At 37.2% G+C, this 24,366-nt stretch overlaps 1 protein-coding gene across 3 annotated transcripts in view; it reads left to right on the plus strand.

Moving 5' to 3' along the window:
- The window catches only part of WNK3 (WNK lysine deficient protein kinase 3), a 155,809-nt gene that overhangs the window by 123,356 nt on the left and 8,087 nt on the right, over positions 1-24,366 (plus strand). For 2 of the 3 annotated variants that reach the window (XM_027609128.2, XM_027609129.2), the window contains 8 exons: positions 20-71; positions 1,325-1,462; positions 1,835-2,778; positions 8,502-8,733; positions 9,140-9,270; positions 9,809-10,431; positions 13,190-13,401; positions 22,806-23,008. In XM_027609128.2, coding sequence (XP_027464929.1) covers positions 20-71; positions 1,325-1,462; positions 1,835-2,778; positions 8,502-8,733; positions 9,140-9,270; positions 9,809-10,431; positions 13,190-13,401; positions 22,806-23,008 — 2,535 coding nt within the window. The remainder of the gene's footprint in view (positions 1-19; positions 72-1,324; positions 1,463-1,834; positions 2,779-8,501; positions 8,734-9,139; positions 9,271-9,808; positions 10,432-13,189; positions 13,402-22,805; positions 23,009-24,366) is intronic. The other variant, XM_027609130.2, reaches the window with a different exon arrangement.

The following is a 24,366-nucleotide window of genomic DNA, read 5'->3' on the forward strand; positions in this document are numbered from 1 at the left end:
CTATTCATTTTTAATTCAGACAGGATCATCTGAACAAGTACAGATAAATTCTGCATCCACTCAAACCAGCAGTGAGTATTTTTCATAAAATTTACCATGTGGCTTTTGAAGCAAGACATTTGGAAACTTTAATTTACATACCTTCATTGGGAAAGATGTTAGCCAATAAAGGAAATTAATGAATTGTTAATGTAGGTTTTCCCACACTTGGACAGGCCTTTTTAGCCCAGATGTAAGAAGTAAAACCATTCTCCAGATTTACTTCAAGTGTTAATTTATTTCTGAGTTGTTGCATGGTATGTTACCAGAAAAGCAATCACAGTACTGATGACCTTTAACGGCTTTACTGTTTGAAATTAATTGGTAAGTTGTTTTTTTTTTAACCACTGATATGATTTGGACAGGACCTTTCTTAACTAATATCACTATGTTCTAAGTTTGCCTCATGTTTTAATATAGTCATTTATATCTTGATTTCCTTCCACTAGTGTTACACTTCTACCTGCTGTGATCACTGATAAGTTTTTGTAAATCAGATACTAGCTAAACTTCCAGGGACTAAAAGTGGGGTCTTCTGTTTTCTTTTCTGATGACTTTATCTCTCCATTCTTTTCAGCTCTGGTCATGGTTATATTTAGAGTATCTGGGAGGGGGCGAAGAGCCATAGACAAATGAGGACCTGTGAAGGAATTATAACAACATGAAGAAGCAACAGGTGGTGTGGGAGTCATGAAATCAGATACCATTACCCTGAAATTTACTTTGTGTTAGGATGCCAAGGTCCTCCTCTGTTCTTTCTTGTTAGGAGGAATTTGAGCAGATTTCTGACTGATAAAGTATGGTAAAGTTTATAAAAAAGAATTACTTATTTGAATAAGTTTACAAAGTAGGAATAAAGATGTGGGGACTTTATTTTTAAGTTGTCATATAGTAAAATTGATTTCTTCCTCTTGGTGTATAGTTCTATAAATTTTAATACTCATAGATTTGTGTAAGCATCATCATAATCAGGATGCAGAACAGGAGATATAGGTTTTATTGGAGAAAGTGCTTTCCATTTTTTTCCAAAATGTGCCCTGCTTCTAATTGCTATTGTTATAATGTCTGTTTCATAGATTTTAAAATCCTTCCCTAACAATATCTTGTGCTTAGTCCTTTAGAGTATTTGCCAGCGTTGGGAGGTCTGGTCTTATAAATTACACATATCCTAGTGCTGTTGGAAATGGAGATACAAGACAAATTGGTATTTTAACATGGTTTCCTTAATAGGGTAAACATGTTGACAATTGCTTAGCATATTGATTTTTGCTAATTCTTTCTACAGATGAATCTGCTCCACAGTCATCCCCAGTTGGTCGGTGGCGATTCTGTATCAATCAAACAATAAGAAACCGTGAGGCTCAATCTCCTCCTTCTCTTCAGCAGTCCATGTCTACAGTTCCTGGGCTATCTCTAGTTCCTGGTAAGTGTTCATTGTCTGCCAACTTTCTCCAGACTTGGAGGAGTTACAAAATATATACCATATCTTTAATTTGTGTTCATGGGTATTTTAGTCTTATGAGAATTTTCATAAGCATTATTGAAGGTATTATTATTAGGGTATAACTTAAGCCATTTTAAAATGTAATATTTTTCAAATATAATATTTATGGAAAAAAATAAAGTTTTTATTCCTTGACAGGTTGAATTCTGTGTATTTTGAGTCTTATTTACAAGACTTATTCACACAGGTTCTTGTTTGTCCCTTGTTCCTCTTATCCCCTTTGAGTTTGGTTACTAATCCATGCTTTGTATTTATTAATATGTGCCTAGCTATTCTTTGTTATTGTTCCAGGTCCAAGAACCACAAATAATAAGGAAATATCACAGGACACACTGCCCACTCTAGAAAGTAATCCATGCCAGCGTGTATTTTTTGCCTCCAAATCAGAACTCAAGGATGTAGTTGATGGTAAGATGTCTGAATATGCCAGTGTAGAAACTAAGCAGCCAGCTTTATTTTATCGAGTGGAAGATGACAGGCAGATAATGGCACCAGTTACTAGCAGTTCAAGTTACACTGCTACTTCAGTTCATACAGTTCCAGTTGAATGTGAGGGACTTACCAACCAAGCAGGCATATTTCTACCTGTATATCCATGTCACCAAGCTGCCAGTCAGGCCGATGTACTTATGGTCCCTCCTGGCGAGTCAACTCAGATTGCTGGTAACTCTCTTACAACTCTGGCATTTATGTCTGATCAAAAGCCTCAATCCTTAGCAGTGCAACAGCCAACTATGGATGCAGAGTTTATTTCCCAAGAAGGAGAAACCACAATGAACACTGAAGCAAGTTCTCCTAAGATGGTCATTCCCACTCAGACCCCTGGCCTTGAACTGACTACCCTTCTACCCACTACTTTCCTGGAATCAGATGGGGAAAGACCTCCAAAAATGGAGTTTGCAGACAACCGAATTAAAACTCTGGATGAAAAATTAAGAAACTTGCTCTACCAGGAGCATAGCATATCTAGCATCTATCCTGAGAGTCAGAAGGATACCCAAAGCATAGACTCTCCATTTTCTTCCTCTGCTGAAGATACGCTCTCATGTCCAGTGCCAGAAGTCATAGGCATCAGTCACAGTGGAATTCAAGATAGTCCTGCACAGTCCCCTAATTTTCAGCAGACAGGCTCTAAGATTCTGTCCAATGTGGCTGCAAGTCAGCCTGCTAACATATCAGTATTCAAAAGGGACCTGAATGTGATAACTTCTATACCCAGCGAATTATATTTACATGTAAGTATTATTCTTTCTAATCAATTTCTTATCCTTGTACTTTTAAAGAAATTCCTTCTTTTCTAAAGTTATACCCTTTGAAGTGAAATTGTCTATGCCACAGGATTCTGAGGTCACAGGTATTTAAGAAGGCCATGATTTTGGCTGCAGGTGCCCGGAATTTCTAGATAGAGATGACAGAGGTATCTTTGGTGAGAGAGCCCTCTGGTGAATTAGCTAGGAACTTGCAAGGATGTCATTTTTGTATTAGTGACAGAACAGGACTGATTTATAGATTGTTTTAGTGGATAGGAAGAACTGACTTTTAGATTTCCACTTAAAAGTGCCCATTACCAATCTCCTTTCTTAAAAGTTTATGGTTTTAGTTTAATCTTGTTTGGTGGGTTTTATTTGAAAAAAAAAACTTATTAATTTTTTAAGTTTTTATTTAAATTCTAGTTCACATCCAGTGTAATATTTGTTCAGGTGTATAATATAGTGATTCAACACTTCCACCCAATATCCTGTGCTCATCACAAGTGCCCTTCTTAATCCTTATCACCTACTTAGCCCCTCCCTCCACCCACTTCCTCTCTGGTAACCATCAGTTTGTTCACTAGAGTTAAGAGTCTGATTCTTGGTTTGCCTCCTCCCCTAACCCATGTTCCTTTGTTTTGTTTCTTAAATTCCACATATGAGTGAAATCATATGGTGTTTTTTTAAAGTTATGTAACATAGGAACTTAATTTCCCTTTTCTGTTCCTTCAGATCACAGGAGTAATGACTATCTGGTGTTTATCCACTATTTGGTACTTATCCTTCTTAAGCTTACATGGATCTATTTACATACCTATAACTTTTTCTAAAAAATTTTATTTATTTATTTGACAGAGAGAGACACAGTGAGAGAGGGAATATAAGCAGGGGGAGTGGGAGAAGCAGGCTTCCCGCGGAGCAGAGAGCCCAGTGCGAGGCTCGATCCCAGGACCCTGGGATCATGACCTGAGTCGAAGGCAGACGCTTAATGACTGAGCCACCCAGGCATCCCCTACATTATCTATAACTTTTTATTTACAAAAATAGGATTGTGCTATATGCATATTGGTCTGCAAATTTATCTTGTCATTTTTACAGTATATCATAGATATATTTCTAAATCTTCACCGCTGTATCTCTTTATTATTATTATACAAGTAGTATATGTGTGTATATAAAATAAAATCCATCCTACTTCCAAACCTATAGACATAGCTGGTAATGAATCTTTCCAGACATAGTTTTAATTAATATACAAATATGTGTATAATCATACTTCTCTTTTTTAAAGATTTTATTTATTTATTTGAGAGAGAAAGAGAGCATGAGCAGGGGGAGGGGTAGAGGGACAAGGAGACTCCCGGCTGAGTGGGGAGCCCAACTTGGGGCTAGATCCCCCCCAAGATCATGACCTGAGCCGAAGTCAGATGCTTAACCGACTGAGCTACCTAGATGCCCCAATCATACTTCTTTATTACATATTTACAAAGACATAGATATATATGTTATATACATCTGTTTCTCTACATACATGTGCTGTTCTGCATTTTTTTCAATTATGAACATTTACCCATGGTGGTACACGTAGTTCCACCTCACATTTTTTATTTTTTTATTTTTTATTTTTTATTTTTTTAAAGATTTTATTTATTTATTTGACAGAGAGAGACACAGTGAGAGAAGGAACACAAGCAGGGAGAGTGGGAGAGGGGGAAGCAGGCTTCCCGCCGAGCAAGGAGCCCGATGTGGGGCTCGATCCCAGGACTCTGGGATCATGACCTGAGCCGAAGACAGACGCCCAACGACTGAGCCACCCAGGCGCCCCACGTTTTTTATTTTTTTAAAGATTTTACTTCTTTATTTGACAGAGACACAGTGAGAAAAGGAACACAAGCAGGGGGAGTGGGAGAGGGAGAAGCAGGTTTCCCGCCGGGCAGGGAGCCTGATGCAGGGCTCGATCCCAGTACCCTGGGATCATGACCTGAGCCGAAGGCAGGCGCTTAATGACTGAGCTACCCAGGCGCCCCTCACTTATGTTTTTTAAACAATGGCATAATATTCCCTTGAATAGATATAACTTAAAGATTTATATTGTTGTAAACTAGTAATTTTAAATTATGTAATTAATATATAAACAGGAAAGCAATTTGGAAGGATAGAGAATGAAAAGTAATTATGTTAACAACTTCTTATACCCCATTCTACTCCCCAAACACTCTTAAGTTCCTGGTTTTAATTCTTGAAGTCATTGCCATTAATAACTTGTAAATAATATACTTATTCATCTATTTTTTGATTTAATAATTTTCAGCAATACCTAATAATTCACTGCTATGAAGGATGAGGAAATTATATATTTTCCCTTTCCTCTTCTTTCCCATATACCTCCCAATTTTTATTACTTGTATTACTTCTTAATACTGGCAAGGTTTATAACATCTACATTTTTTTCCTGTAACACTGGCTGGGCTTTGTCTGTAGGTTGATTTGAAGAATTGAAGGTCAGTAACCAGCATTTATATTATGATTATATGTGTTATCTGATGATCATGTAATAATATTAGAACCATAAAAAAATGAAATATAATTTTCTGTCATTTAAATTTTGTTGCTCAAAGGATAGCCTTTCAAGTGTGAAGGTCAAATGGATTCTTTTGTTTAAGTGTCCATTGCTACTTCTGGGTCAAATTTACTTGCCACTCTTTCTGGTGTCCTAGAATTCCTTCCCCCCCCCTCCCTGAAATGCTTCTATGAGTAATATTTTTAAATAAGTTGTATGGGTGACTAATTTGTTTTTTTTTAAGTCCAAAATTGCCTTTATTTTGCTTCACACTTGATTAAGTATACATGGTAGGGTCATTTTGAGTTAATTTTTGTATATGGTGTGATATAAGGGTTCACCTTCATTCTTTTGCATCTGACTATCCAGTTATTCCAGCACCATTGTTATTCTCTTTGTTGTTATTATCAATGGAATTGTTTTCTTAATTTCCTTTTCAGATTTTTCTTTGCTATTGTATAGAAATACAACTAATTTTTAAGTGTTGATGTATCCTTCAATTTTGCTGAGTTTGTATATCATTTAGGATTTTCTGTATAATATATAAGATCATATCGTCTGTAAAAAGAGATAGTTTATTCATTTCCTGTTTTTCTTATCTATTAACTTTTCATTGCATGCTTTCCATCTCTTTGTCCTTTTGCTTTTTGTACTGGGAGAATTTCTCAATTTTGAAGCTGTTTCAGTCTCCTATGCAGCTATTTTTTTTGTCAAGGATTCTATTTTTTTTATTTTAATTATTTTTATTTTTTTTTCATTTTTTTAGAGAGGGGAAGAGAGAAGGGCAGAGGGAGAGGGAGAGAGAGAATCTTAAGCAGGCTCCACACCCAGCACACAGCCCAATGCGGGGCTCAATCTCACAACCCTGAGATCATGATCTGAGCTGAAATCAAGAGTTGGATGCTTAATCCACTGAGCCACCCAGGCGCCCCGAGGATTATATTTTTAATTTTCAGTAACTGTAGTTCATTTTTCTTATGGTTGTATTATCTTCACATATCTTTCTGGAGATATTAAGTATTATTCTATGTTATTGATGCTATTTCCTTGGCTATTCTTCTTATTATTGAATTTAGTGTTTTCTTTCTTTTTTAAAATTTTTATTTATTTACTTTTTATGTAGGCGTCACACACACCCAGTGTGGGGCCTCAACTCATGACCCTGAGATCAAGAGTCACACACTCTACTGACTGAGCCAGCCAGGTGCCCCTATTGTTTGCTTATAGTGTTGATTTCCCATAAGTGGTGATTCTTAGATTCATCTTTTCTTTTTCCCCTGTAAGATTCCTTGTTTGTCTCTCTAAATGCCATATATAATTATTGTAGCCTTCCTCCTGTAATTGTGGGAAAGGCATGGGACATGCTTCTTGGCTCTGAATATTACAGCTTTTCTCGAAATGCTGCCTAGAGGGTAGCTTAATAATCTTCAAAGCTGGAAGGGCTTTCCCTTCCTCCTGGATGTTGTCTCCTTCCTACATTGCTGATTGGGCCACAGACATTTTCCTCTCACCACTCTTACTTGGGAGCAGATGGCTCTGCTGTCTTTTGCTTGCTGTGGAGGTAGGGAGGGAAAGAAGAACTGCCTGGTTATTCTTTCTCTGGTACCCCAACCAGTTTAGTCTCCCATTCAGTGAGTAAGTCAAGATCTCTTTTTGTGAAGCTCAAATTCTAGTCAGGGCAGATAGACCCTAAATAAATAAATAAAGGAAAGGGCTATTATAGAATGAGTAGGGGATTACTTTATATAAGGGGTCAGGGAGGAACTTGTGTGTGGTGGTAACATTCGTAGGTGGAGACCTGCTCAAGGAACCAAAAGAAGTCCAGGAAGTAGGAGAGTGTTATGAGATGATGTTGAGGCAGATAGGAGACAGATTGGGTACAGCTTTGTAAGCATTCTAGCCAACCACTCTTCCTTTTGGTTGGCCAGGGCTCTCTCTCACTGCCTAGATCTGCCGCCCAAGTTTGCAGCATTTTGAAATAGTTCCTGCATGTGTCATGGGCTGCTTTTTCCTCCTTTAATTATATATGCCTGTGTCTATGTCTCTTTTTTCTGTCATATCTATGGATTTGGATTGATAAGGTAGGCTAGAACTTGTACTTAACTTACCATCTTGATCAGTTATTACTTATTAAAAATTTTCTGTAATTTCAGTGGGACCAATGCAGCATTTTCTAAATTTAATATTATTGAAAAATTTTTTCTCTTCATGAAAGTAGCATTATTACTAGTCCAGAATGAGCTTTTTTTTTTTTTCCAAAATAGGACTTTGGAAAATAAGAACTAATTGTTCAGAATTTTAATAACTGCTGACCTGCCCTGAGTGTTAATGCTTATTCAAGACTCCGGTATACTTAATGCCACTTAGGCTGTCTTCCTGCAGACAAATGCTAAATCCCATTCTTTGAACTTTTTAATACTCATTTAATTCTAGATTAGTAGAGATGATTCTCATGTTTCCCAAAGTTGTGTGTTTTTGTATTAATTATTATAGAGGATTTATTTTTAAAGTACTCATTTAGAATACAACAGTTAATTCTGACATTTTGTTGTCAGAGTGATGGGAGGACAAGAAGAGAGTGATTTTATAGCCAGCTGTGGCCTGATGTTAACAAGTTTTAGAGCAAGAATTTGAAATAATTTCAAGGCCCATTGTAAATATCTGTGTGCTTACATAAAGTAAGAAATTTGATTTGGTAATATTTCTCTATAAATCTAAATGCCTAGATATCTTGTTTTTCTATGTTATCATGTATGTTAGGCATCTTTCACTCTCAAATAATATGAGCATAAATGAAAGTTTCATTTTAAGAGCATAGGGTTTCAGTAACCTCTTTTAGTAAATAAAGCATATGAAGGAATAATTTTCATTTTCATTTTTCAAAGTTGCTATAATGAAAAATATTCTAGGGTGGAAGATTAATATTCTGCTCTGTATTTATCTGAAGTCCAAATAATATTTTTAAAGAAAGAGGAAGGATTAATTCCTATAAGTTGAATACTGCAGATTCACTCTGATATGCAGGCAGACATAGCATTCTGTTTTTGATTACTGATTAGTCCATGCAAGAAACTCCAATGGTATAAAAAACTGATTCATCTTACGTAAATTATCACCATTTTGGTTTTTCTCTTTTTGTCTCCATTAGGAGATGTCCCCAGATGCTTCACTTCCAGGGGATCCAGAGGCCTATCCTGCTGCTGTGTCAAGCGGTGGAGCCATTCATCTGCAGACAGGAGGTGGATATTTTGGCCTAAGCTTTACTTGTCCTAGTCTCAAAAATCCTATTAGCAAGAAATCCTGGACTCGCAAATTAAAAAGCTGGGCATACAGGCTACGGCAGTCAACCAGCTTTTTCAAGAGATCAAAAGTCCGTCAAGGTAGTGTGCTTACAGTCAGGGACATAGACTAGGTAACATCATTTTTCATTTACTTCTGTTTTTTTTTGTTTGTTTGTTTGTTCATATACAAACCTTACCACTTTTTCCACGTAGCCCATGTATGTGACATGTCCCATTAATGTCATTGCCATTTTATTTTTCCTTTTGTAACTAATTTGGTTTTACAGTTATTCATTTCATGTAGATACTAAGTCTCGGGATAAATCTTACAATGTCTGATTTTAAGTTAGGGACTTCTACAGTGTTGCTTATTACATTAACACTTTTTAATTATCTAGCAGGGGTTAAGCTTTTTCTACTTTTCTTCATTTTTTGGTAATGTAAACAGATTTAGTCTTAACAAACAATTTTCTCTTTTCTGCTTACAATTGCACAAAACTTGCAGTGGAAGCAGAAGATACGAGGTCAGCAGTTGCTCCTGATCCCATTCCTCTGGCGGGAGAGTCCTCGGCTGATACTAGGGCTTTGAGTAGATGTAAAGCGATGAGTGGATCATTTCAGCGGGGTCGGTTCCAGGTTTGTGTCTTTGGTTGAATCTTTATCTACAAGGGCATTGTACAAGATAATAGCATTGAAGATCTTGGTATTTATATGATACTTATTTTAAATGTATATTATTGTCATATTTAATTTTTTCCCCTAATACCCATCCCCTCACCTTTTGTAGACTTCCAGTAAAGGTGAATCTAAAGAAATGGGGATTTTAGTAGCTGGAAAAGAGCACAGAAATGAGTCATCATTTTTCAGTGGGTGGTTGGGTCACCTTTTTTATAAATCTATTTCTTGTCCTTTAGAATCTCAGCAACTTGAATTATTGAATTTTTTTAAAGTGTGGAATTTTGTTTGAGCAATTTGAAGCCAACTCTTTTTACTCAAGGGGCCTAATTGAAAGACTTTGAAATGAGAATTATAGATGGGGTTTTTAAGTTTGGGTATTATCGATATGTGTACATCACAGCAGACCATCCACTTACCTGTGCCATATTTTGATATTGAATTTCTTCATGGGTTTACTCTGGTTAGAGCCAGCCACTTTTGCCTTTTTGTATCTCAGGTGATTACGGTTCCTCAGCAGCAGTCAGTGAAAGTGACATCTTTTGGAATAGAACACACACCAGCATTCCATAAAATGACAACCCATTCTAGTGAAGAAGCTCTAGCCTTTACGGACAGAGCAAAGTCTCAATTAGTGGAAATGGAACCTGCCACGCACAATCCACCGACTTCACTTTCTTCTCAGAAGTTACGAGCTCTTCATGAAACCTTCAAAGAAGGTAAAAGAATTCCCAAACAAGGTTACAACTTCTCATCTTTCAGCACAGCTTGTGAGACTGATGTATCTTCAATGACCCCAGAAAAAGAGTTGGAAGAGAACTCAGCCATGGGAAGTAGTATGCATTCTGGACTTGAACTGTTGTTTAAAGAGAGAGAGATACTTACTGCTGGGAAACAGCCTAGCTCTGATAGTGAATTTTTAGCCACTCTTGCTGGCAGAGGGAAGTCAGTGGCAAAGACTGGTCCAGAGAGTGATCACTGCTTACCACTCCGTGAAGAAAAAGCCTGTGCTCAAACACAGAGCTCACTCTTCTATTCACCATCTTCTCCAATGAGCAGTGATGATGAGTCAGAAATAGAGGACGAGGATTTGAAGGTGGAGCTTCAAAGATTACGAGAAAAGTAAGATTGTTTCTCTTTTGTCACAAATCTGGTTGCCTGGAGTTTTATAGAACTAAGTATTTGACTGATAGCTAATTTACAATTGGTGACTTTTTAAAAAAAGATTTACTTATTTATTGATTTACTTACTTACTTGAGGGAGAGAGAGAGTGTGTGTGTGCGCACAGGGAAGGGGCGGAGGGAGAGGGAGAGAATCTTCAGCAGACTCTGTGCTGAGCATGGAGTCCAACATGGGGCTCGATCTCATGACCCTGAGATCATGACCTGAGCCAAAACCAAGAGTCAGATGCTTAACTGACTGAGCCACCCAGGTGCCCCACAATTGGTGACATTTTAATGATTGAAAATTTTTGATGATTGAAAACTACAAAGATAGCATCAGATCTCACAGGTCAGGGGCTCAGTCCCACAGATGCCAATCATAAGTCCAAGTAGTATTACCTATGCTTCAAAGGTTCCCACAAGCCCTTCCTTGGGTTCAATTAATTTACTAGAGCAGCTTACAGAACTCAGGAAGAACAGTTTACTTAGTAGATTATCAGTTTATTATAAAAGGACACAACTCAGGAACAGCCAGATGGCAAGATACAGGGGAAGGGGCATAAAGCTTCCATGCCCTCTTGGGAGTACCAGCACCTTCATGTTTTTACCAACCTGGAAACTCTCCAAACCCTATAGTAAGGGATTTTTATAGAAATTTCATTATGGTAGGCATGATTCATTTAAATCATTGGCCACTGGCGATTAATTCAGTCTCTAACTCTGTCCCAGAGGTGGAGTGGGAGGGGCTGAAAATCCCATCCTCTAATCACTTGGCTGATTCTCCTGGCAATCAGCCCCCAACCTTTGGGGCTATTCAAGTCAGTTCATTAATATAAACTCAGGTGTGATTCCAAGGGGCTTATTATAAATAATAAGATTTCTGGGGCACCTGGGTGGCTCAGTCGTTAAGCGTCTGCCTTCGGCTCAGGTCATGATACCAAGGTCCTGGGGTCAAGCCCCGCATCAGGCTCCTTGCTCTGCGGGAACCCTGCTTCTCCCTCTCCCACTCCCCCTGCTTGTGTTCCTCTCTCGCTGTGTCTCTCTCTGTCAAATAAATAAATAAAATCTTTTAAAAAAATAAATAATAAGATTTCTTTCACCTTTATCACTCTAGAGCTACTTTAGGAACTAGAGCTATTTGAGGACAACAGACCAAATATTAAAATAAAAGATCCTCCATTTGCTCTTTATAGCTTAGGAAATTACTAGGGTTTTAGGAGCTGTATTCTAGGAACAGGGATAAAGACCAAATATATATATTTTAATATAAATCATAATATCACAACAGTAAAAAAGCACACAGAACAATCTCTTATTTCTCATGCCCTAATCTCATTTCTCAGAGGCAACCACTGTGAACTGTTTGGTATATATCTTGCCTGTCATTTTTCTGTGCATTACATATACTTTTTGCCTTTTATGAAAGTGAGGTCATAATATACATGTTATTCTACAATTTTTTTACTTAACACTGTTGCTTATATATATATATATATATATATATACACACGTTTGCACAAATAATCTTTATTCCACATATTAGAATAGCTATTTAAAGTTTATTTAATCACTTATTAATGGACATTTCAGCTTTATTCCATGTTTTGCTTATGTAAGCAATGTTGGAGTAAACAACCTTATATTTTTACATACTTATGTGAGTATTTTTTGTAGGATAGATACCTAAAAGTAGAATTTCTGGGTTAAAAGGTATGTATACTTTAAATTGATAGATACTGCTAAAATTGTTGTTCAGGGTGGCTATACCATTTTATGCACCAAACAAATATATGTGAAAGTGGGGTGCCTGGCTGGCTCAGTCAATAGAGCATGTGACTCTTGATCTTGGGATCGTGAGTTCCAGCCCATGTTGGGCATAGAGATTACTTTAAAAATATATATATACATATATATGAAAGTGACTGTTTTCCCACTTCTTAACAACATTGGACTGGATATTATTGATTCTTTTAGTTTTATTCCAATCAGATAAATTAAAAATATTTCTTAAGAAATAATTATATTCTCCTACTTAATAGTGAAGTTGTACATATCTCATATTGGCTACTTGTATTTCCTTCTCATATTCTTTCCCCTTTTTCCTATAAGGTTGTTTCTTTTTTTCTTATTGATTTTTTAGAAGATTTTATGTATTTATTTGAGAGAGAGTGAGCGAGCATGACTGGGGGTGGGGAGCAGAGGGAGAGGGAGAAGCAGACTCCCCACTGAGCAGGGAACCCAATGAGGGCTCGATCCCAGGACCCTGAGATCATGACCTGAGCCAAAGGCAGCCACTTAACCGACTGAGCCACCCAGGCACCCTTTTTGTATTGATTTTTAGGAACTATTTATATATTCTGAATATTAACCTTTTACTATATGTTGCAAATATTTCGTTATTTATACTTGCAACATATAATAAAGAAAAGGTTAATATTATCAATATATGTGATTTTAAATTGTATTTCATTATCTTTCACTATATTGAAGTTTTAAAATTTGTTCTTGTCAATTTGTTCACTTTTTTCTTAATGTCTGATTAGTTTAATGTTGAATTTAGGAAGGCATAGCCCATCCTAAAATTGTGAATATTCTGTATTTTCACATTCTTAATCTAAATTCCTTGTTAAACTTTCCTTGTATTGGTGTAGAGTTTCTTGAGTCGTCTGTATGGTGCCAGTGCTATTAAAATGCTTTCTGCATGATTTTCATTTAGACACATTCAGGAGGTGGTAAATCTTCAAACCCAGCAGAATAAGGAGCTGCAGGAGCTCTATGAACGCCTTCGGGCAATTAAAGATAGCAAAATTCAGTCATCAGAGGTTCCTCTGCCACCTTCGTCACCACGCAGACCAAGATCTTTCAAAAGCAAACTTCGTGGCCGCCCCCAGTCCTTGACACACGTGGATAGTGGCGCAGCTGCTACAGGTAAATTGGTCTTAAAAGTGATTTAAAAAACCTGGTCAAATAACAGCAAAATAATAAATATAATGATGATATAATTTATTTCTTATTACACTAAGATGCTTTAAAGAAGTACACGTTATCCTGAGATTCTTTTCTACCTTTTTGGTATTAGATATTCTTTTATGAAATAATGGTGAGGATAGATGATAGATTTTGGAGAGCAGATGAGTGTGTTTTATGTTTTCGTTTGGAAAACAAACACCTGGAAGCCCAACTTCAATCTCCCAAATAGTTTTTGAAATGTTATCAGTCATTGGGAACTAGAGTTTGTTGAGGAGTTTGTAGCTAACAAAGATAATCTTAAAAATACTGTCATGTTCTATGTGATGTAAGAGATCATTGTTTATTATTTATGAGAATATTAGAAAAATGTACTACTTTGATTTGAAAAAAGAGGATCAGTCTCTTCTTAATAAAGAACTTGTTAATCGGGTCAGACTTCTTGGTTACATGTGCATAGTCAAGTGGGGGTTGAGGGTGAACAATAAGGATATATGTGAGATCTCAACAGAATTTGTGGTAGACAGAATAATGACCCCTAAACCTGTTTTTGTGCAAATTCCTGGAACCTCTGACTATGTTTGGTTATATGGCAAAGAGGAGTGGAGGTTGTAGATGGAATTAAGGTTGCTAATTAACTGACTTTAAAATAGGGAGATTATCCTGGATTACTCGGGTGGGCCCAAAGTAATCACAAGGGTCCTTTAAAGTGGAAAAGGGAGGCAGAAGAGAGGGTCAGAGAAAAGATGTGAGGAGGGAAGCATTGTCAGACAGATGCAACATTGCTGGCTTGGAAGGTGGAGGAAGAGGGCCACAAACCAAGGAATTTAGGCTGCCCCTAGAAGCTGGGAAAGGCTGGGGAACAGATCTTCTCTAGAGCCTCCAGAAGGAATGAAGCCCTGCCAGCACATTGATTGTAGTCCAGTGAGACCCATGTTGGACTTCTAACCTACAGTACTATAAGATAATAAATCTGTGTTGTGTTGGTATGGATGTCAGCCACTAATCTATGGTAATCAGTTATAGCAACAATGGAAAACTAATACAGAACTCAAGAATGGGAATTCTTCTTTGTGATCCTCATAAAGATAGAACTGAAGGGTAAACTTAGATTGAGGGCAACTTTGGGAGTTTAATAGCAAAAGCATGTGGACTTTCAGTCTAATACTCTACCATTAATTGCTATACTTTTAAAAAAAGATTTTATTTATTTATTAGAGAGCAAGCATGAGAGAGAGAGCACAAGCAGGGGTGGGAGGTAGAGGGAGAAGCAGACTCCATGCCTAGCAGAGAGCCCAACACAGGACTCGATCCCAGGACCCTGGGATCATGACCTGAGCTGAAGGCAGATGCTTAACCAACTGAGCCCCCCAGGCACCCTAATTGCTATACTTTATTTTATTCTGTTTTGTTCTTTTCTTTAAAGATTTTATTTATTTGTCAGAGAGAGAGAGAGAGAGAGAGAGAGCACAAGCAGGGCGAGCGGCAGGCAGAGGGAGAAGCAGGCTCCCCACTGAGCAAGGAGCCTGATGCAGGACTCGATCCCAGGACCCTGGGATCATGACCTGAGCTGAAGGCAGATGCTTAATCTACTGAGCCACCCAGGTGCCCCAATTCTGATTTGTTCTTAAGTGACTTGCTCTTTTTATGTAGTTTCTGTTTCCCCAGAACTTTGACTTGCAGATGGCTTTAGTTTGTTATGATCCAAAGCATTCTTTGACTTTCCAATTCCTGCTTAACTGGCCCTTGTCAGATTCCAGAGATAGAAAATTGACTGACCCTGCTCATCTTTTTCATGCCAAGAAATGGGCCAGAGGCCATTGCCTATCCTATTGTTGGGCTCTCTTCCAGTCAGGTTGTTAAGGATTTTTTCTGCGTGGGTGAGCACGGTTCTTTGTCAGGCCACTTTGAAGAATGAAGAGGTAGACCAGACAGAGTGGTGGGCAGCAAAGCAAGGTTTATGGAGTGATAGCAAAGTGATAGTCCAGAGCTCCCAAGGAGGGAGGGGACCCGAGAGGGTTGCCACCAGTTTCTAAGTCTAGGGTTTTTTATGGGCTTGTTGGTGGGCTGTTTTCATCTAATTAAGCTTCCCTGTGCCTGTCATCCAATCAGGTTTTTGTCATATGGGAAAGGGTAGAGGGCTCCTCCCAGAATGGTGTAAAATCCTTTTAAGGGTGGTTTCCTCTTAGGACGGAGGGCCCCTTGTCCCTGCCTGCCTGCCTTCTAACTATCCTTCATCAATATCTGTTGTTGAGCCACTGTAGTGAATTTTTTATTTCAGTTATTTTTAAACTCCAGAATTTCTATTTTTAAAAAAACGTTTCTATCTCTTAATATTTTCTATTTAGTGTGAGACATTTTTATCATACTTTCCTTTAAATTTTTAGGCATAGTTTCCTTAAATTTGAATACAGATTTTGTCTACTAAGACCAAAATCTAGGCCCCCTTCAGGATGTTTTTGTTGACTTTTTTTCTGTATATGTGGCATTCTTTTCTGTTTCTTTGCATGTATCTTATTTTGTGATTAAAAACTGGACATTATAGATAATATATTGTAACAGCTCTGGTATCAGATTCTTCCACCCTCTTCCCCACCAAGGTCTGTTGTATTTTGTTTGTTTGTTTATTATTGTTATGGTATTTTCTTGTTGCTACTTATTTGTTTACTGATTTTCCAACACTACTCTGTATTCCCTGCAGTGTATGGCCATTGAGTTCTTTGCAAATTTAAAAAAAATTTGTTTTTAAGTCTGGCATGCTGATGGTCACACCTTAGCCAGTACATTTAGTGGTGAGCCAATGATTTGTCAGAAGATTTCATTAAATGCCTCATCTGGATGTTTTTGTCAAGGGGATCTCTGTGAGAAGGCACACTTTCAAGCTTCACTTTATAAGACAACCTTTGAATTTATTTCCTGCTTGCGCAGGAACTGAAGTTCAGCCGGAATTGAGTGATTGGTACTTTCTCCTTTCTCAGGTCTTTCCTGGCATGCCAGACATTTCTGGATATTTGTAATTTGTGTCGTCTCTTTTTTTTCCTTGTCAGTCTTGATAGCGGTTTATCAATTTTATTGATCTTTTCAAAGATATCCAGTGTTTGTTTTTATTGGTTTTCTTTATTGTTTTCCTGTTTTAACTTTCATTGATTTCTACTCTTTATTATTTTCTTCCTCCTACACATGCCTTGTTTTTATTTTGCTCTTTTTCTAATTTCTTTAAATGGAAGCTAAGATTATTTCTTAAAGATTTATTTATTTATTTTAGACAGGGAGCACACGTGAGCACAAGCATGTGCCAACAAGCGGGGTGGGGGGAGGAGCAGAAGGAGAGAGGATTGAGAGAGACTCCTTAAGCAGAATCCCCGCTGAGCATGGAGCCCTACTCGGGGCTCAGTCCCAGCACTCTGAGATCATCACCAGAGATGAAATCACTAGTCTGTTGCTTAACCAACTGAGCCACTCAGGTACCCCGGAAGCTAAGATTGTTGTTGCGTGAGACCTTTCATTTTATAATACAAGCTTTTAATGCTATAAATTTTCCTAAAAGTACCACTTTGACTACATCTGCTAAGATTTTTAAAAATTAAGCTTTATTTTGGGGGGACAGTTTTAGATTTATAGAAAAATTGTTAAGATAGTACAGAGAGTTTCCAATTTCCATGAGGTAGTACTGAGAGTACCCCACACCCAGTTTTCCCAATTACTAGCATCCTACCTTCATATGGTATATTTGTCACAACCAATAAACCAATCTTGATACATTATTATTAACTAAAGTCCATATTTCACTCTGATTTCCTTAGTTTTTACCTTATCTTTTTTCTGTCCCAGGATCCCATCCAGGGTACCAAATTATTTAGTGTTCATGTCTCCTTAGGCTTTTCTTGGCTCTAACAGTTTCTCAGAACTTCCTTGTTTTTGATGACCCTGAAAGTTTTGAGGAGTACCAGTCAGCTATTGTGTATAATTTTGTTTTTGAACTTTTTTTTACTTACTAGCACCAGAAGGTGCTCTAGGCTAATTTTCTATATTTCCTGCCCCAGTCTTAGGAGCCACCGTTTCCAAAAGGAATCCTAATTACTTTTATTGGAGAATAGACTGTCCTGCTTCTCCTTCTCCCTCTGCTCCGCCCCTCTGCTCACGCGCATGCGCACATGCTCTCTCTCTCGCTCACTTGCTTTTTCAAATAAATAAAATCTTAAAAAAATAATCCCATGTAGAATGTTGATTTTTTTACTTCTTTTTTTAATTTAATTTAATTTAATTATGTTATGTTAGTCACCATATAATACATCATTTGTTTTTGATGTAGTGATCCACAATTCATTGTTTTCATATAACACCCAGTGCTCCATGCAGTACGTGCCCTCCTTAATACCCATCACTGGGCTAACACATCCCCCTCCCCCTCCCCTCTAAAACCCTCAGTTTGTTTCCCAGAGTCCATAGTCTCTCATGGTTCATCTCTCCCTCTAATTACCCCCCTTCATTTTTCCCTTCCTTCTCCTAATGTCCTCCCTGCTATTCCTTATGTTCCACAAATAAGTCAAACCATATGGTAATTGACTTTCTCTGCTTGACTTATTTCACTTAGCGTAATCTCCTTTAGTCCCATCCATGTTGATGTAAAATTTGGGTATTCATCCTTTCTGATGGCTGAGTCATATTCCATTGTATATATGGACCGCATCTTCTTTATCCATTCATCTGTTAAAGGGCCTCTCAGCTCTTTCCACAGTTTGGCTATTGTGGACATTGCTGCTATGAACATTGGGGTGCATATGGCCCTTCTTTTCACTACATCTGTGTCTTTGGGGTCAATACCCAGGAGTGCAATTGCTGGGTCATAGGGTAGCTCTATTTTTAAATTTTTGAGGAACCTCCACACTGTTTTCCAAAGTGGCTGTACCAACTTGCATTCCCGCCAACAGTGTAAGAAGGTTCCCCTTTCTCCATAACCTCTCCAACATTTGTTGTTTCTTGCCTTGTCAATTTTTGCCATTCTAACTGGTGTAGGGTGGTATAGTGTAAGGTGGAACAGAATGTTGATTTCTTTTTTTATTAGGAAGTAATTGACCCAGTTTTTTTAAAAGATTTATTCATTTATTTTAGAGAGAGAGTGCACGTGCACGCGATCATGCACAAGTGGGGGGAGGGGCAGAGAGAATCTCAAGCAGACTCCCTGCTGAGTGTGGAGCCCTATGTGGGCTCAATTCCACGACCCATGAGATCATGACCCGAGTCAAAACCAATTGTTGGCTGCCCAACAAACTGAGACCAGTTATTTTTACCTTGTGAGTTCTAGCCTATCTTCTTTGGTCTGTTGTTCCAATGTCAGTTCAGTTGCATTACCTCTGTGGTACTCTTCGGATCTTTCCCACATGTGGGTCTCCCAGTGGTCAGTCTCAGTCTTTGGCAGTTGTCTTAGTTCAGTTCTCATGTCTTTGGTGTACTGCATTTTTCGTTGCTGAGAGAAAGGAGTATGCTCAAGTGTGCCCCCTCATAATAGGAAGTCTGTGCATAAATTTCTCTAGATTCCTGTGTCTTTTTCCCTTGCTGATCCTATCATGCATCTTTTTACTGTAATAAACTTAGCTGTGAATACAACTATATGTTGAGTCCTTACACCTTTGATTGAATCACTGAATCTGTGAGTGGTCTTGGGGACCCTGAAACATAATTGCATTTGATAATCTCAATCCTCAAAATAACTGTAAGGTAGGTAGAAGTTAATGTCTGTCTCTTATAGGTAAGAAGACTAAAGTTAGTGAGATTAAACTACTTCCCTAGAACCTCAGTTCATAAGTGAGGGAATCCAAATCTGTTTAACCCCAAACAAAGCCTTGGTTCTTTGTTCTATTCTGCATTGCCTCCTAATACCATAAATTGTGTCTACAGTGGGTTGAGAGGAGGCAATGGAGGATTATAGAGGGTGATAGTGGTCTGAGACTGCTACATACAGCTTGTAGTATTTGAGTTGGTCTTGAAGGATAAATGGACAGGATTAAAATTGGTGAAGTGCTGTGGGAAGAGTATTGTTTATAGGTAGAATTGTATGATATAAAGGCATGCAAATGTTAAAATGTAAGATTTATTTCCAAGAAAGAGAATATAACAGTTGGATGAAATGGAGGGTTGATATTAGAATTAGAAGGTTTTTCTTACATACTTTAAAAAAGAACTTTTGGCAACTGCCATAGCTTGTCTGTGCTACAGTTTGGTGTAAGATAATGTCCCTGATCTAACACATAATTATATATTTAAGCTTAATAAATGAAATAGTATGTTTGTTTAGGGATAATAAATATCTGTTCTGCAAGGATAACCATGACTACTACCAATGACTTTGCCACCTAAACAAGTTAAAAACCCACAGTTGTTTGGAGGTTAAGAAACCTCTGAAGTGGGAGGGGGGGTTGAACAGAAGAGTGAAATGCTGAAAACAGCATTTAACTGATACTAATCTGGTGGCAATGTGAAGAATGTATTGGCTAGAGCTAGGGAGTGAGTCCATTTAGATCATTGTAATCATAGCATTCCATGTATGAGATGATTAAGAGCTTAGAGAATTGTGGAAGTGAAAATAGGCAAGAGATGTTGTATAGGATGAATTGCCATGATGTGGTGATGACTGGATATTTGTATATCTTTGGTGAGATCCAAATGTTCGGAGTCTGAGTAGTTTGGAGAAAATATGAAAAATATCATAGAAATATGACATTTAGGTGAACTGTTATGCCAAGACCACGTTAGGTTTGATTCTAGGTGTATTGAATTGAATAATTTATTGACATCCAAGTGGAAAAACGCATTTGGGTTCTGAAATTGGATTGAAGAGAGGTCAAGGTTTGAGATAAGAGATGGGAACATTTGCAGTGGGGTGGTCACTAAAACTGTCTGAATGGGGGCATCACCTTGGGGAAAAAACAGAAAAGAACAACAAGGACCATACTCTGGTTTTATTCATTTGATCAGTAAGAAATGAATATTAAAGAGTATCTCTGAAGTTTTAAGTAATAAGTTATGTTGACGTTTTTTATAACTGTTAAAACATTTGTACAGTACTTCTTTTCATGTAGCTATTTTCTAGTTTGTGAACTTTAAGTGGTCTTTTATGGTATGTGAGTAACTCTTAAATGAAATCAATAAATAATTGTCTTTTCCATGTATAAGGTATGAGTTAGGCACCGGATAACATTCACATAATGTTTTTTTCTTCTCATATAGCACGTTGTTCTTGATAACTTCTGGAAGGTATGTGTGTGCATATCTTTCTGTTGCCTACTTAGGAGTCTTGCCCTCAGTTCCTGTTTCATTTCAATACCTGTTTGGTTTGTTAATCATTTCTTCACTTGCTGGCTATTGTGCCGCTATCATTACCATCAGTTGAAGGTTCAAGATCACTTGTTCCATCAGAGTTGTACACAAGAATCCTGACATTAGGCTTTCCCTTAGTGCAGAAATGTTCTTAAATGAATGACATTCAAACTTAGCTCTATGCAACACATTTTTTTTAGAAACTAAGGGGAATGAGCACAGAAATACTCCTTAGGAGAAGCTAGGTGAACAAAAATTTTCGCACTAATGTGTATATGGTTCTGGCTCTTGTCTCCATTTTACTCCTACCTGCTGATGTCTCCATTTTACTCCTACCAACTGACATTTTTCCAGGGTAAGAAGACAATCTTAAAAGGCTTCAGCTCCAAAGTCTTCCCCAATATTGTTCTGCTATTTGTTCCATCACTGGAGTTGACAGAGAATGAGATGAATGTGCAGAGGGATAACAGGGGGAAAAAGTTTCTTTATTATAGGCTGACTTGTTGTCTTCGGGTTTTAAGTCTTAGAAAAGGAGGGAATTCCAGCAAAATTGGTATGTCATTTTGGTAACTCATGGTTGCCCAAAAGGTAGTATACATGATTTTTTATAAAACTTTTGTATATGTGAATGTGGTCCAGTTAATTCATTAAACTCTTCTTAAGCAATTTTCATTAATATGTTTTCATTTAATATTTAATCCCCTTGAATCTAAGCTTTCAGTAATGCAGAGTTCATTGAGAATCACAGACTTTGTATAAGCACTCATTAAGATTATCATGTTCCTCCTTTTGAAGCAAGTTCCCCATTCATTTCCCAGTGTATTCTTGGGTTGGTATGGTACAGTGGAAAGCACACTGACCTAACTGTCAGGATACCTGGGTTCTAGCCCCAGCATATAACCTCAGCTTCTGGATCCCATTCTTCTCATCCAAAAAATAGAATACTTGTTGAGCCTATATCACAGGTCTGTTATAAGTTTCAAAAATGATAAAGAAAATTACTTTGAAAGTGTTAATATGGAGGCTTCTTGCATCATCGTTGGCAATTTACATATTTTTTCACAATTAAAAAAAGTACCATAACAAATGTACAAGAAATTTTCATATGCTTGTTTAATAAAATTCCTGAAAATGTTATTGTGCTTATATTTCAAAACTGTATTTCCTAAAATTCATTTTAAACCCACTCTATAAGTTCTGGCTTGTAAATCAGAGGAATTGGACCTTTATGAATTTTTTCTATGAGAATGATTTAGTAAGTGTGTATAATAATACTGAATAATTTAGACTTAGTGTGATGTTCAGATTAGGAAATTTTTTGCTGACAGAGACTTCTGTAATTGATTTGTTTCATTTGTTTTGGACATCTTATGCTCTACAACTCATGAGGTTCATACACCTTCTGCATTTTGTTTCTGCCATTTGTTTATCATTAACAAACAAAAATATTGGTTAAAAAGTTAAATGAGATTCTAGTTTTCTGATGCTTGTTGAAAGTCAGTATGGTATACTGAAAAGAGAGAGCATCCTTGTCTACGTTTCAGCATTCTACGCCTGATTCAGCTGATGACTAACTGCAAGAACTCGGGCATATCATTGTACCTTTTCTGGGGCTCATTTGTCCATTATAAAACAAGTGGTTTGGATTAGACTTCTAAGGTTCTTTTCAATTTTAACATTCTATGATTGTTTTTAAAAACTCTTCTAAGTATCTATCTGAGGAAACTAATGTAAAGATTATAATTGGTACTGTTTTTAAAGATACTGTTTATTATATTTGACTAATAACTTATACCTTATTTGACTTATACCAAGGTGACCATATAATTTGTCATCCAACAAGAGAAAACTTTTGAGAGTTAAAGGCACCCTGTTAATAATTACTCCAGGGCAGCAGCTTTTAAACCAGGACTGTCCCAGATAAACTTGCATGTCTGGTTACCCTATCTGCACCCCATATGTGGGGTTCTGTCAACTGCATTATTGGCTGAAGAACAGTATTTGTCAGTTTTAATTCCTTTTTATGGTTTTCCTGTTTTTTCTTCTAGATCCACTGTGTGTGGAAAGTAATGTAGCATCATGCCAGCAATCTCCAGCTAGTAAAAAAGGGATGTTCACAGACGACTTACATAAACTGGTTGATGACTGGACAAAGGAAACAGTAGGAAATTCTCTTATTAAGCCAAGTTTAAACCAACTCAAACAGAGTCAACACAAACTAGAGGCAGACAACTGGAACAAAGTATATGAAGTAAGTTGTTTTTACATATTCCTCTTTATTTATGAGAACTAAAACCAGGGGCTCCTGGGTGGCTCAGTCAGTTAAAGGTCTGACTCTTGATCTCAGCTCAGGTCTTGATCTCACGCTGGGCTCCACGCTGGGCATGGAGCTTATTTAAAAAAAAAAAAAAAAAAGAACTAAAACCATAAAAATCGATTCACTTAGTCACTATGAGAGAATGGTGTGATTTGACAACATAGAGACTTTTATCCTTGTCTAGATTCATTATGTCTGAGCAAATTATCTTTTAGACCAGGGGTCAGCAAACTTTTTCTGAGAAGGGGCCAGTTAGTAAACACTTTCAAGTTGTGTGGTTGAACTAGTCAGCTCTGTTGTAGGACAAAGCAGCCATAAACAAAACATAAATGAATGCACGTGGCTTTGTTCCATTAAAACTTGACTTGCAAAAAGAGGTGGCATGCTGTAGATTGCTGTCCCTTGTTTTAGACTCTTATACCTGAAAAAAATAACCATCAAGTATCAAAAAGAAAGCATCTAGAGTGATGGTTAATTCAGTCCTGTGGTGCAAGAGTTTGGGTTTTGAGGAAAAGCTATCATATGTTGTATGTCAGTATTCTTAGAACTACTAAGTGATCTTATTTGTTCAGTTTGAAAAATAATTTTAAAGCTCTTTAAGCTAGAATATTGTGAAAGACATCTTAAATTTATGGGATGAGATGCCTAGTTAATTGCATATGGTCTTAGATGTACATGCAGTTGAGATATAGAAAGATGTCCTCAATGCATTCTGGAGTGGGAAGAAGGCAGGCTTATAGAACAATATATACAGTATTTGTTTAAAATTATGTACATTAGATATATGTATATACACACAGAAATAGGAAAAGCCATTAACAATATGCGGGATGGTGGAATTTGGGCCTTCTTTACTTTGTACTTCCCTGTGTTTGAATTTTTAAAGTATCACTTTTTCACAATGAGTAAATCTATTAAAATGTGAATCAGGGCTTAGAATCTGAACCCTCATAATTGAAAGAGATATATTTATGTGTGTGTGTGTGTGTGTTGTATTTGTGTACATGTATGTGTATATTTGTAGTCATTGCATATAGTTTGGTAAAGAGAGTCTGAAAATACAGTTAGTGTTAATGTTGAATAAAAATTTCAAAAGCCTAGATTTCCCAAACTAGTAAGCAGTATATTTCTTGGGGATTCTGTGTATTTATCTTACTCCTGGCACCGATTTATACACAGATAGTATCACCATTGTAAAAATTGGAAGACTTTAGAGGCAGATTTCAAGGCATAAATGCATTGGTGCTGCCAGTGACAGATCCTCTGAGTACTCTGTGAATGGAGACTTTTGT

This window comes from Zalophus californianus, chromosome X (assembly GCF_009762305.2).
Source record: "Zalophus californianus isolate mZalCal1 chromosome X, mZalCal1.pri.v2, whole genome shotgun sequence".
NCBI classification, from domain to species: Eukaryota; Metazoa; Chordata; class Mammalia; order Carnivora; family Otariidae; genus Zalophus; species Zalophus californianus.